At 52.4% G+C, this 13751-nt stretch overlaps 3 protein-coding genes across 3 annotated transcripts; 2 read left to right on the top strand and 1 right to left on the bottom strand.

Annotated features, from left to right (window-relative positions):
* Positions 1-3619: 3619 nt before the first annotated feature.
* CPAR01_08542 (dihydrodipicolinate synthetase) lies at positions 3620-4591 on the top strand (the record flags this gene model as incomplete). The annotated part of the gene is made up of 1 exon (XM_060492810.1): positions 3620-4591. The coding sequence occupies one exon, from the start codon at positions 3620-3622 to the stop codon at positions 4589-4591; it is 972 nt and encodes a 323-aa protein (XP_060349180.1).
* Positions 4592-5190: 599 nt separating this feature from the next.
* Positions 5191-6826, bottom strand: CPAR01_08543 (FAD dependent oxidoreductase; the record flags this gene model as incomplete). Its single annotated transcript, XM_060492811.1, has 3 exons — positions 5191-5528; positions 5639-6607; positions 6673-6826. 3 exons carry the CDS (start codon positions 6824-6826, stop codon positions 5191-5193), a joined length of 1461 nt encoding a protein of 486 aa, XP_060349181.1.
* Positions 6827-8378: 1552 nt separating this feature from the next.
* On the top strand, positions 8379-8972 carry CPAR01_08544 (glutathione peroxidase; the record flags this gene model as incomplete). Its single annotated transcript, XM_060492812.1, has 2 exons — positions 8379-8421; positions 8509-8972. 2 exons carry the CDS (start codon positions 8379-8381, stop codon positions 8970-8972), a joined length of 507 nt encoding a protein of 168 aa, XP_060349182.1.
* Positions 8973-13751: the final 4779 nt, after the last annotated feature.

Below are 13751 nucleotides of genomic sequence, written 5' to 3' on the forward strand. Positions count from 1 at the left end.
TAGGGAGTCTCTGGTATGATGTGCTATGATGGCTGCTCTTGGCTTGTTTTGTTAGAAAAAGCCGAGACTTTTGGAAGAGCGAACGAGTTGCATGGCGCATGCATGGTTGGTTCTTCAGCGTTCATCCAGCATCAAGTTGGATCGGGAGCATATTGCGGAATCATGAGAGATTTTGCAAAGAACTTCTGACTATAGTAATGGAAATTTGTCCCTAGAGGGGAAAGAATGTAGGAGAAGAAAAAAACATGCTGCCGCTTCTGGAAACACACCCCGAGCATGACCGAAGCCACGGCGCCGTCGACGCCGGTGTTCGGAGGGTCGCACCGGCCGATTCAAGCCCAAGACGGAGGCTGCGCCGCCGCCACGCCATCTTGCCGGATTTTCATGATTTAGCATGAGCTTCCAATGATACCAGGGCAACTCCGTAGCCAATTCTTCTTTGAAATTTGTTCTGTGCATTGCCTTCTCATTTCGGAGAAATAACCAGAGTGAAGACATCTGGGAGTTGCAGTTTCGCGACTGAAGAGTAAGAGAAACATGGAGGGGCAGCAAAAAAAGTGGAATGAGGGGGAGGGGGAGGGGCCGTGGGAATCGCAAGTGTGGGGCAGCGTCGTGCCGTTCTTCCATTGGGGTTCAACGGGTGTGCTTGTGTACCTCACTTTGTGCTAGTAGTCGGCCTAGTAACGTGTGGACTCGGCCAAGGAGAATAATGCCAATTTGTTTAAACGGGGTGATCAATTGCTGGCTAGTTAGAGCAATTAACGCCGATTATTACCCATTGGCTGGGAAGACCATTTCATAGAAGAATCAACCTGTTTAGAGTATTCGTACCACAACTCAATCCCCAAACTTTTGAGAGCCGAGAGCGGGCAAGAATGATGTTGGACAATCGTCTGTCTAAACGGAAGCTAAATGATTCAAGGAGCCAATATTCTCAGTTTTTGATTTTGGACTTGACGAAATTTACCTGGATAGCCTTCGCCCGCCCGGGGAGACACAACCTCAGTGCTGGTATAAGTATCTTTTTCCTGGCCTCATTCCCCGCCCCCACGCCCCATCTGCCCCGCGACAACTCGTGACATGGATGACCGCTGGTATGAAATACATGAGACAAGGAACCTTGAGTGAGTTGATATCTCAATAAACCACCAAGGTATCCGTAGGCCATAAAACTATTCTGCTACTGCGCATTTCGCTGGACAGAATGCGTGTAGGAAATTTCTCGATTGTAAAACCCCTCTGACAGACGGTATGCAGGCAGTTACGGCTGATGTAGTGATATTCATTCCGAAATGCGCGCCAGGGCATCCTGCTCCGAAGAAAATTAGGCGATGGGATCCTTTACCTGCTGCACACGATACATCGCCTGCAGAATTCGATATTTAATCCCTCTTCAACCGGCTAAAGACTGTGGTTGTATTGGCCAGCAGTCTACCAACTTGAGTTTCATTGCCCGCGACATTAGCAATATGCAATATTTTGAACGACTTTACCCGAGAATTGGAGTCTAAGAAGTAGATACCTAGTAGCTTATGTAACTCAATACTTACAACATGAAGCCTTTCATGATACTATCTGCACCAGAACGTAGCGCAGACTCTAGGCCACACCAACCTGAAAGGTTCTTCAGAATATTAGACTACCTAACGCCTTTTTACATGCATCTCACATTGATCGCGAGTCTTGTTACCTACATTATGTCCTTTCGCTCATCCATTCCGTTCCAGCGCCGATGGCTAGACCCCTCGTGCCCCTCCGTGCCTGCTCCAACTCTGAAGCTAAGGTACCGTGGTACCTCCACTCATTCAAAGACACCCCACTTACCCTGCCAGGCATAGTTCTCTGCTTCCTATTGGAGGAACATCTTAGACGTAATTTCTCCGTCCACTCATTTGACTTCCATCTCCATCACTTCCAACCTTCTCCAACACTTCAACGACGCACAAATCCATGCCACTCCATACGCTTCGTATCGCCGGCCAGCCTCTCACATATCGTTGCAAAGAGGTTACAGCGATGCACTAAGCCATCTGCTAGATGCTCTACTGTTTCAGTGGCCATACCGGTTCTCTCCCGCCGGCCACAGGCTGCGGTCATCGGAGCTGACCGGTAGCGATCCGGACTTGCTTAGTGAAAAGCCATCGCTGGCACAGAGCATAGCTTACTTGGCTCGTCTCCAGATACACAGCAAGACAACTTACCGAATTCACTTCTTGATGCTGACCGTAGGGTTTCAGTATCTTCTGAGCTGAACACCACTGCCGCCGTGGCTCTCGTCACTTTCCTCGTCTCCAATATGCCGCTTAGTGCGTCTACACTTCTGGCGGTGTCGATAGGTCAAAAGAGAGATGACAACGGAAAAAAGTTCAACTCATGCACGACGGGCGAGCAAACCCGAGACTGGGCTACCAATCGCCGGATGATTTGCCAGGCACTCTCCGGCCTGCAGCTGTGCATGTCCCAGTTCAGCGCTAATGCTCAAGACGGGCTTGACTGGCCTTGTGCTGCATGACCAGACGACAGCTCTCCCAATAATGCCATCTTTCTCATCACCGTCTGGTATTGCCCTCCACGCGCGATTTCAGATTCCGGACACCACCCAGCCCTGTGCTGGTTGCCTCCGTGCAGATCTCGTGGCATTGGCGCAATCCATCTTCCCAGCAGATCCTGCCCACGACACAGGGCTACAGCTTACAGCAGATGCATCTTCCCTACCGTCTATTACCGGAGCCCACGGACCACAGACGTGGGTGGGCGATGTTGGATGGATCGGAGCTTCAAGGGAAGTCCCTTGCTTGTCTCGGATTTCCTTCGTCTTGTGACGTGTGACGACTGTCTTTTCTCGAAGTCTGCAAATACCCCGCCATGACTGAGAGCCCTGCCCAGAGGATTCCTCCTCAAAGTGGGACTGAAACGCAGCGAGCCGACTTCATCCTCACCAATGCTGTCCATCTCTTCCCTCAAGATATCTGCAAATATGTGAGCTTGACCAACATTATCCTAGTAGGCTAATGCGGGCCATCAAAGAGTAGGAATTGGACACCAAAAGCCTCATTGTTGAACTACCTGGAAACAGGAACCGCTTGCCGCAGTACCGGCGATGCACCTCGTTTCTCTGCACACTCCACCCCCTTCTCCATTTCTCTTAGCGTTCTTCTCGTCTAGTTTCCGATTGCCCCTCCCCCTCCCTCCCCCAACTGGGGGTGCAAGGGAGCGTCCCAAGGTGGCCCCGTTGTGCAGTTGTTAGCTTCTCCGGTCTTGGCTTTGAGTCTACACGATGCTCGATAGTTCGGGCCAATGTCCACACGAGCAAGGCCCTCGCGACACGTCAAATATTTATTTCTAGACTCATCCCACCCCGCGCGGGCTTGCTGATACTGGAACAAGCCCATTAGCTCACAGAAATCTTGCCGTCCTCCTCGTCGTCTCTCTTCTTTCTCCCTCCTATAAATACAACACCGGCCTCTACTCGTCTCTCTGGTAAGTATTACCTCTCACCTCTTCTCACCAACCACACCACTCTTCTCTTGTGCTCTTCACCTCTACAACCTACCCCTCTCACTCACACTTTGCTCACAGCTCTCTCATTCATCCAGCTCACCCACCAAACCAGCCCATCATGACCGTCTCCAACGGAAGCAGTGGCGCTCGCCGCCCCCTCCCCGTCGGCATCTACGCCCCCACCATGACCTTCTTCGACCCCGAGACGGAAGATCTCGACATCCCTACCATCAAGAAGCACGCCGAGCGCCTGGCCAAGGCTGGTCTTGCCGGTCTGGTCGTCATGGGTTCCAACGGAGAGGCTGCCCACTGCACACGCGAGGAGAAGCTGGCCGTGACCAAGGCCACCCGTGAGGCTCTTGACGCTGCCGGCTTCCAGAGCACCCCCATCATTCTCGGTGCCACCGAGGGCAGTGTCCGCGGCACCATTGAGCTCTCCAAGGCCGCCCTCGAAGTCGGCGCCGACTACTCCCTCATCCTTCCCCCCTCCTACTTCCGCGCCCAAATGGACGAGCAGGCCATCTACGACTACTTCATCGCCGTCGCCGACCAGAGCCCCATCCCTCTTGTCCTCTACAACTACCCCGGCGCCGTCTCCGGCATCGACATGGACAGCGACCTGCTCATCAAGCTGGCGGAGCACCCCAACATCGTCGGCACAAAGTTCACCTGCGGCAACACGGGCAAGCTTACCCGCGTAGCCCTCGCCACCAACGCAAAGACCCCTTGGTCAGAAGGCTCCGGCTACATGGCCTTTGGCGGCATATGCGACTTCACGGCCCAGACCCTCGCCAGCGGCGGCAGCGGCATCATCGCCGGCGGTGCCAATGTCATGCCCAAGGTCTGCGTCAAGGTGTGGAACCTCTACTCGGAGGGCAAGAGGGACGAGGCCATTGAGCTCCAGAAGAAGCTCAGCCGCGGCGACTGGTTCCTGACAAAGGCTGCCATCGCGGGCACCAAGGGCGCCATCCAGAGCTACTACGGCTACGGAGGGTTCCCAAGACGGCCTCTGAGACGTCTGGAGAAGGCCCGTACCCTTTCTATTGAGGAGGGCATCAAGGAGGTCATGGACATTGAGAACTCCCTCTAATTGGAAGGCAATCTTCCTCGTTCTCATGATTTCATGCACTCATGAGAAATGATCTCAGCGTGCGGGCAAGTTTTTTTGTGCCCGGCGTGACAGATGGTGGGGTAAATGTCCCCCTTCCCACCGATCACGGCCGTGGGGGTAGTTTCCCCGGGCTAGGTCTCGGAAGAATGTCCGGGGTGATGATGTGCCGAGCTCTTTGGCGTACCCCCCACCTCACTTTCACCAAGGTACCTAGCCTGACATAGCTCGAACTTTTTTGTCCTCATCCCTCCAAAAAGACACAAAGTGGGTTGGCATCTATCGATAGTTTTATAGGGAGTTTTTGGGCGCGGAAATAACGATTTGGGATGAGAGGTTGCATTTGTTGGTGCCATAGCCAACTTGGTACTCTTGCACTAAGAGGTGCGCATAGTCAGAGATATTGTCCTCGGGACCGAGTATCCTAGGGGAGCCTCATAATAGATTTTATGATTTTTTTCAAATGACTATTCATGTTTCATTAATCATGCGTCTCTACCATATTTTCTATACCATGCAGCAACGGTTCCAGTACCAAATTGCGCTTCCACTGCATGTCTGCGTTAAATATCACAGACCACCTAGACTCTATACCGCCTCGGATCCAGCTCCGAGATATCGGCGCTGGCCGTCTTGCCGTCGAGTATATACTCGGACATGAGTTTTCCCGTCGCGGGACCGTTCTGGATGCCCCAGCACGTGTGGCCGGCCGCGAGCCATAGGCCCGGGACCGATGTCGCGCCGATGAGGGGGCCAGACTCGTGTTGGGGCAGGTAGCACGCCTGCTTCGCCTTGACGGAGGCGGCTGCCAGGGCGGGGCTGACGGTGGCGATGTACGAGATGATGTCGTCGCAGTTGGCTTCGTCTACTTGGACCTTGTCTGCTGTGTCTGGGAGGGGTGCGTCTTCATCTGGTTCGCCTAGAGTGTGGGGAGTATTGCCGTAAGCTTTGTGTCTTTGATGACTTGGAGTTTGGTTTTTGAATATGTCTAAGGGGAAGGGACGGGAAGGGGGAAAGGGGGCAACGAACCACATGCATACACCTCGCCATACGGCCGCGCATAAATCTCCGGGTCGACGACGCGCTTGTGTTTTCTTTTTTGTCCTTTGCTGACCCGGTGCTCCGGCACAAAGTCGGCCGGGAGCCTGATGCTGGTGAAGACGGCGTAGGGGCTCACGTCGGCGTTGTAGACGACACTGTGGGCCCGCAGGCCCGTGACTTTGGACCGCGGCAGCAGGCGACCGGTCCACGGCCCCGCGGACACTAGGACGTCCGTCACGTCGTCGATCGTCCGGGTCTCGTTGGACTCGCGATCAAGGTACTCGACGCTCTTGACGCCGCCGCCGCCGCCGCCGCCGCCGCCTACGCTCTCACCGGAGATAATCCTCTTCAGCTGCGCGTTGGTCCGCACCTCGACGCCCTTTTCCTGCGCCAGCGCCGCCATGGACGTGGTGAAGTCGTAGGGATGCACCTGCGCCGTCTCCGTCGCTCCGGGCCTGCCCATCTCGGCGTACGTCTCGACGGCGGCCCGATCGATCCAGTCGAGGTCCCCCGGCACGACGCCGCCCGAATCTTGCAACATGGCCTCGGCGGCCTCGTCCTGCTTCGGCAGCCTTTCCCACCCCTTTTCCTGCTCGCCTTCGTTGGCGCCAGGCACGACAGCCTCAGGTTTCACGGCAGCTTGTTTAATGTTCTCGAGCGTCTGCTTCGTGACGCGGGCCTCGAAGCTGCCGCAATTGACGCGCCGGTAGCCCCATCTCTTCTCGCCGCCGTGCTCCGCGGCGAGCTCCTTGTGCAGGCGGTAGGAGAGTGGAACGAGGCAAGACGGGTAGGCCCAGAGGGCGAGTAGGCCGCCCGCTTTGCCAGAGGCGCCTGAGGCGATGGCAGTGGCCTCGAGGATTGTGATGCGATGGAGGGCAGGGTTGTATTTCGGGTGTCTTGTGAGGAAGTAGGCCGTAGTGGAACCGATGATGCCGCCACCTGCAAAGTGGCCATGCCCTTGATGTCAGTCTACTTAAAGTGGCGACGACGACGAAGACGACCCTGTTGTGTAGTAGACGTACCGACGATGACAATGTTGCGCTTTGCTTGGGGATCCATGACTGGCAAGGGCGGTGTTAGTGTCGACAGGGCCTCTTCCTCGAGTATCCGTCTTGCAATGTCGAGTTGTCGTTTCTCGCGCCGCTGCTTCTTCGTCTTCTTCCTGACGGCGGGCATTTCGTCACCCCGTGGGGCGGCCGTGTCCTGCTTGACCCTGAGCTCCTCGAGGGGCACGGTCCGTGGCGGGGTAAGTTCCTTATCGATAGCGCGTGGTGACGGCGGCGGAACGTTGATAGAACGAGACCGCGGCCGGGCTGCGGCCCCCCCTCTTCAAGGTACTTCGGAGCAGGTATCCGTATCTGTTGGTAGCGGGTTGCAGTAAAGTCTCGAGCAGCCTGGCGTCATTCGGGTGATTCGCGTACTGGTGATTGGGAAAGATTGCGCTGAGAGAGACCGGGGCGGCAATTGGCTCAGGGTCGACCTTGCATTCCAAATACGGAAATCACCTCGGCGAGGGAGCTATGACGGAACAAGCATTGATCCGCCTCGCCTCGGATTCGTCCTGCTTAGTAATTGACAATCGATGGGTGGCCAAATACCGATAACGTTATGAGCCGGTCTGGCGTGGCTGCGTGAGCCCCTCCATTGAATTTGAGATACCTACCTAGCCTCCCCGGCTCTTCGGTGCTCTTGCCTCGACTCGGGCAGTCTGCCGCCACGGAAGACCCGGACTTCAAAGTTGGTGCTGGACAAACTTGCAAAAGTCGATGCTTCAACACCCATCTGGACTGGCCGACTCGGGCACCGGAACAACAAATTCAACCGACTGGCTCCACTCTCACATGAAGAGCCGGGTCTCGCTTTCGCTTCATCAATCCGAAGTAGTGATTCAGTATTGACCAGCTGATGAGTTGCCAGAGATGATGTCTTTTGGTTGACTTCAAGCGAGGATCTTGGGAACAGAGCTTACTGTATGAGTTGAGCTTTGTAGGCAATGCACTGTTGATACACATCTATCCACCTACCAGTGTCACCAGCGACCAAAGACAAGCTGTTACATTGGCATGTCTAGATCGAAACAAAACGGAACCAGGACATGCCGTCCCGTACCTCGGCCGATGCAGAGCTTGTCGACCCTCCCGCATCCATCGTGACGGGGCCCCACTTTCGACCGAAGACCCCGTCGTGCCCCTCTTGTTCTGGCCCATTCGAGGTGTCAAAGTGCAGCTCTGTGGAGGCATTGGAAGTGTGATGGTGCAACACTAACGGTAATGGAAGGTATCCGTAGGTAATTACGGAATACTGTGTACGCATACGTGGTACCTTGGTCTGTTGGTGTGGCTTCGATGCGAGTGCACGCCCGTGCCCGGGGACCCCATTGGAAACCGGATTGAAACTTTGTCCCGGCACCACTGGCGAAGGGAACAGGCGTGACAGGAAAGGACGACGCACTTCCCTTCCCGTCCGTCCCTGCATCACCCAATCCCTCCCTCGTGGCGTCACGCATGGCATGTTTCGTCAACTACATACCAGAGCCTTCTCTCTCAAAACAACTTCTACTGCTGCTTCCGTAGCTGTGCATCATCCAAGACTTTTTCTTCCCTACATCTACTCGCTCAAAACTTGTGCATCATCGCCGGACCGACCGCAACTAATCAACAAGATCCAATTGCGGGGTAATTTTAGAGCTATCGCAGAACAGCAACGCCAAATTCACACAACCGCAGCAATGGCTTCCGCAACAGGCTTCTACGACTTCAAGCCCTTGGACAGTACGTGCGATTCCCATTGTTGCGTGATAACTAACCAATCACCTTGAAAACGGTTTGGCTAACATGCATTCTTCCCCTCCAAAACAGAGCGCGGCCAAGAGGTCCCCCTCGCCGACTACAAGGGCAAGGTCGTCCTCGTCGTCAACACCGCCTCCAAGTGCGGCTTCACCCCGCAGTACGCCGGCCTCGAGAAGCTCTACAAGGACATCAAGGAGAAGCACGGCGACGACTTCATCGTCCTCGGCTTCCCCTGCAACCAGTTTGGCGGACAGGAACCCGGCTCCGACGACGAGATCCAGAATTTCTGCCAGGTCAACTACGGCGTCTCCTTCCCCATCATGCAAAAGATTGACGTCAACGGTGATGCCGCCAACCCCCTCTTCCAGTGGCTCAAGGAGGAGAAGCCCGGCATCATGGGCCTCAAGCGCATCAAGTGGAACTTTGAAAAGTTCCTCGTCGGCCGCGACGGCCAGGTCAAGGGCCGCTGGGCCAGCACCACCAAGCCCGAGAGCTTGGAGAAGCCCATCCTTGACGAGCTGGAGAAGAAATAAACGCGAAAAGGAGAGAATGATACCCAGGGCGCGTTTAGCTACGGACCTATGAGGGCTATGTTGTGCTTTGTCTGGGACATCCGAGCCATACGCACAGGTCTTGTAGTATAGTTGACAAGCGCCCTACTCCCTTCGGTTTAGTATAGTACGGAGGATAATCAACAATATGAATCACTGTAGTGATTTGTTTTGTAACACGTCTGTCTGAAGCATTCGCAGTGTTTGAAGACGAGGTGGCAATCATAGGATGGCCTCAAAACGTGACATTCGTAGGCTTGGATAGCTTCACCTCATGTTTTCAGTATGACATGCACAGGCTAAATGATGCTTTTTGACTGAAGATTACTTCTAATTCCTTCGAGAGCCATAGATTTTGTCTTGTACCTTTAAAATTTAGGCTAGGAGTTATGATCGGCAATATGATGGTGGATTTGCGTACGATGAAATACACACGCCTTTCCTAAGACCATTACTGAGGTGATTCCTCGCATTACCAAACAGTCGAGCCATCAGGTCTTTCTTCATCTCATTCTAGGAATGACTGAAATCCACCCAATACTTGCTGTTCTTTGCAGTCTATCCTCGTCACTTTGTGAAGCTGATTCCGGTAGACATCAGCCATGAAAGTTGCTATAGTCAACGCAAACTTATTCGAGATGAAAACCCCAAGTGATCATAACCATCTTTAGGATGAATCAAACTTTTGTGATAGTTTGATAGAAGACACTAGGGTTTCGAGGCCGGTTGAAAGACTCTCCAGCGTTGCATGGCTTCTTCTTTGAATGGCTTGTTGGCGTTGGCTGCTGCTGAGTTGATGAGGGAGAGAAAGCAGTACTTCTCTTGGCCATTATACGAGGCTTGAGAAAGACAGTCTCTGTCATACTTGACGGGATATGTATCTCAGTTATCTCCTCATTGCGGTAGAAAGCGAAAGAATGGATAGATTTGTCGATTACCTAGTCGCTGAATGTCTCCATCGTAGACATCAACAATGCTGAGATGTCACACTACTGAATACCAAGCTGAACGATCATGGCGCATGCAATGTTCAGTTTAACACTGTCTACTTCGATCTAAGTGAGTCTCCGTTGTATGCAAATGACACGAAGGAAACAACGTCACTACAAGATGAACGACTCGCGCGTAGCTCCTGCCCAGGTGTCGTCGTCGAATCGCTTTCGAGGAAGATCTATGCCATTTGTTGCCTACCTGATGGAGGCAACAAAAGTTATTCTTGCCGCTTCACTTCGTGGAGTCGTTCTCAGAGTAATAGCAGTTCGTGGTATATTTTCCAGCCTCAAGGGATTCGGTGACTGATTCTCTGCCGCCTTGCACGAGGGGCTTCGTTTCTGTTATTGATTCTTCCGATGGATTATTCGTTGTTGTATGGAAAGAGTAAAATGGCAAGTGAAGCACGGCGATCTCAATCTGTGCTTGTGAGACAGCTGGTATACGGGAAGCTCTGTTGACCCTCAAGGTCCTCAGGGACCTTGACTGCCGTCTTAGACGGGTGAGTACACGTAAAAGTAACGCGCTTCTTCTGGTACAACAGTGAGCCACTAGTCGGCGTAAAACTATATGCCGTCTCTCTTGAGTAACCGTCGTCCTTGAAGAAGACGTACCGATCAGGGTTTGATTGGAAGATGGGGATTGGAGGATGGGAATTGGAAGCCGTCGCATAAGTAGATTCCAATGCTTGTGACCCAGGACATTGACAGAGATACCATACGAAAGTCCAACCTGATATTTGCGTCTCGCAACCCATGTTTCTTTGTAAAGCACACATACGTTGAAGTGACTAAATAATAGTCAACTGGTACAGAGTTAGACCACATTGCTTGTAAGGGGCCATTATTCTGTGACAGTTCCCTTGAAGTCTGGATCCAATTAGGATCGATCTCAGCAGCCAGTCAAGCCCTGAACCCATAATCCATCAAGTATAAGGCTCTATTACCGTACATTGTTGTCACTTAAGAGCATACTCTCTCCTACTATTCCTTCCAAGTGGTTTCTTGTCCTGTATCGCATTGTTTCAATCAACGTCTCCTAGTTACAAACCATCAGCTACGGGCGACATTCTAGACGTTATTCTGCAGGCGGAATATACCAGACTTTGGCGCGACCTGAAACCCGTGCATGAATGTAGATGGGCTATGCTCACATGTATCAGAATGGGGCTGCCTCTAGGGCTGTATAAAGCCAGTCTCATTCCCTACAAGTAGTCGGATAGCCGTTTGACTGTTTATACCCAGTGTTACAAGTCAAGAAGCAACAACTTTCACTAGACTCTACTGAAATACGTAGCTCCTTAATATGTTCACGGAAGTCGTTTAAAACTATATGTCTAGGCTTGGTCTAGAGAAATGTCCCTCCGATATTCGAACCATGGTCAGGACTCCGAACGTTAGATACTTTATAAGTCAAGGTCACAACGAGCGTGGAGGCTCGAGCCATATGTCGACGCGAAGTCACTCGTAAACCTTCCTTAACACTTGGAAGCCCATGTTGACTAGAGAGAGGCGAACTCGGTATTGAATAGCAGTGTAGGGAATGATCGAGAGTCTACTTCGATACGGAGATTTGGTCTTAGAAGTAAGTTACGATCAAGCTTCAGAGGTTGAGCTGAGCTCCAACTAATCCGCATCCTGAGTTATGAATCATGGCCTTTACATTAGAGACGGGATGACGACCCGAGACAGAGTAGATCATAAGGAACATGTCTGTCTTCGTACTTGCAAACTAGGATAGTCCCAACCAATATGAACGATCCGGGGCCTCAAGTTTTAATCGGAATCAGAGAAAGCGTGATACATCAAGCCACGGAAACATCGGGACTATACCATAAGCCATGGCCAGGGCGAATATCGTACAGATATCAAGGTAAGGCCTAAAGATAATTACAAAGCGTATACGACTATCAGTAATCATGTGCAAACGGGATCTCCAATGCATGGCATTTAATTTGCTACAGATGCCTACTAAGCCCAAGACAACACTCGTTGGTACGCGAGACCGCCGCGACGAAACAGAGCTTCAACCTTCCAATTCATCTCACTATCTCTCCTTTCTCAAAACCCAGAAGACAGAAACAGATATTTTGCCATATGCCGCCACGCAAATGAAACCAGAAACCCCCCACGGCACGCGACTCACCGTCACACAAGGCTCCATCGCCACTGCCTCATCTCGTCCCACTGCAAACCAAACAGTGGGAAAGCCAAGATTTGCCCCCTCGTGGGCGTGCAGAGACATAGAGAGACACAGAATCGTGTAATCTGGCTCACGCCCCCCTGGGTCGTGCGCTCTTTTTTTTTTTTTTTTTTTTTTTTGCGGCATTGCACAAATGCACAATGCGCCTGTCAAGAAAGACCCCCATCCTCGACTCCATAGTACCGGTGAAGTTATGGGACTTCATCGCGTGCCCAGGTGCCCAATGCTTCTCGCTTGAAGAGCACACGCCCCTAAGTGCCGGAGACGATCAAGTAATAGAAACTAGGTTGGCCATGTCGTCCTTTCTTTTCCTACTTCTTCTTTTGCTTCATCTTGCCTGCCGTGTCACTGTAACGCCAGATTCGCCTCGGACCTACAGATGCAAAGGCAAGGCTCGGGAGACGGTGGGAGGCAACAAACGTGAAAAATGCCCAGGCAATGGCGCGAAGCGGGACGAACGAACTTTTGACGAGCAGGGGAAGGGGAAAGATGTAATGAGAAAGGAAGCAAAGTACAATAAGAAGGAAGAGGGTATTTTGGTTAGTGCTGTATAACGCCATTCAAAGAGAGAATTGCGGAAGTTACAGAATTTTCTCTTCACTCGTAATTCTATCAACAATGACCAAGAGCAACACGAGAACACTAATTCCAGAGCCGCCTACTTGGCTTTCCCATGCATACCCGTATTATTGGATATCCTCATTCCCTTCTCGACATGTGCGGTAACACCAGGCGGGACTTTCACCAAGAGCTTGGTCCACTCCGGCCGGTACTGCCACTGCTTGTTTTTTTGTAATTCTTCATGCCTGTGAAAGTTGACAGTTGCAGCCAAGACATGGAACCTACAGAGGTACAGTAGTACCAGTTACATGCAATTGCCGCTTCACTTTGAGGTCTATCTGGATCCATCCAAGATCGGGTGATGAACCCCAAAACCACAACAACAGTGAAGCCATTATTGTTATTAGGGGGGCGGCAATCTTGCGTGCCATTGTGAAGCACCCGAGCCCCGTTTGCGGGCCGGCAACGGCTACGGAGAGAGGAGGGGCGAAAAAAAGATCCTGGGGCCGGTCTCGAGGTCTAGACATCGATATCTGATGGACGCAACACACACAGAGAGAGAAAGGTCCAGAATTTCTAATTACAATTTGGACCTCGAAAGAAGGTGTGGCGATGGAGCACTACCACTACCCACAGATGGCAAGAAACGTCGTCCGATGTCGCGGATCAGCGAATCGATTTTCCTCCTGGGGAGGACGCACATCTCGAGGTGGTGGAGGGAGGGGAGAGGTGTGACTTCTGATATGAATGGGATGCCCACAAATGCGCAAGCAAGAGTCGTCCGCGTCAGAGACCGAGAATCTCTCACCATCTTCAGCGAAGCTTAGGTAGATCTCGAGAAAGGTCACGCTTTGCTGTAGTCGCCGCCCAGAGCCCAGTGGTGGGAGAGGGAAAAAGGGTTCAGAAGGCTAGACCACCACCACCCCTTCTTTCCCAACTTCATCTCATTGGGTCGAAGCAAGTAGAGCATCGCCGGGTAGGGTTGCATACATGGAGTTCATTCTCTGT

This window comes from Colletotrichum paranaense, assembly GCF_030867605.1.
Source record: "Colletotrichum paranaense strain IMI 384185 chromosome Unknown Scaffold_6.1, whole genome shotgun sequence".
Taxonomy (NCBI): domain Eukaryota; kingdom Fungi; phylum Ascomycota; class Sordariomycetes; order Glomerellales; family Glomerellaceae; genus Colletotrichum; species Colletotrichum paranaense.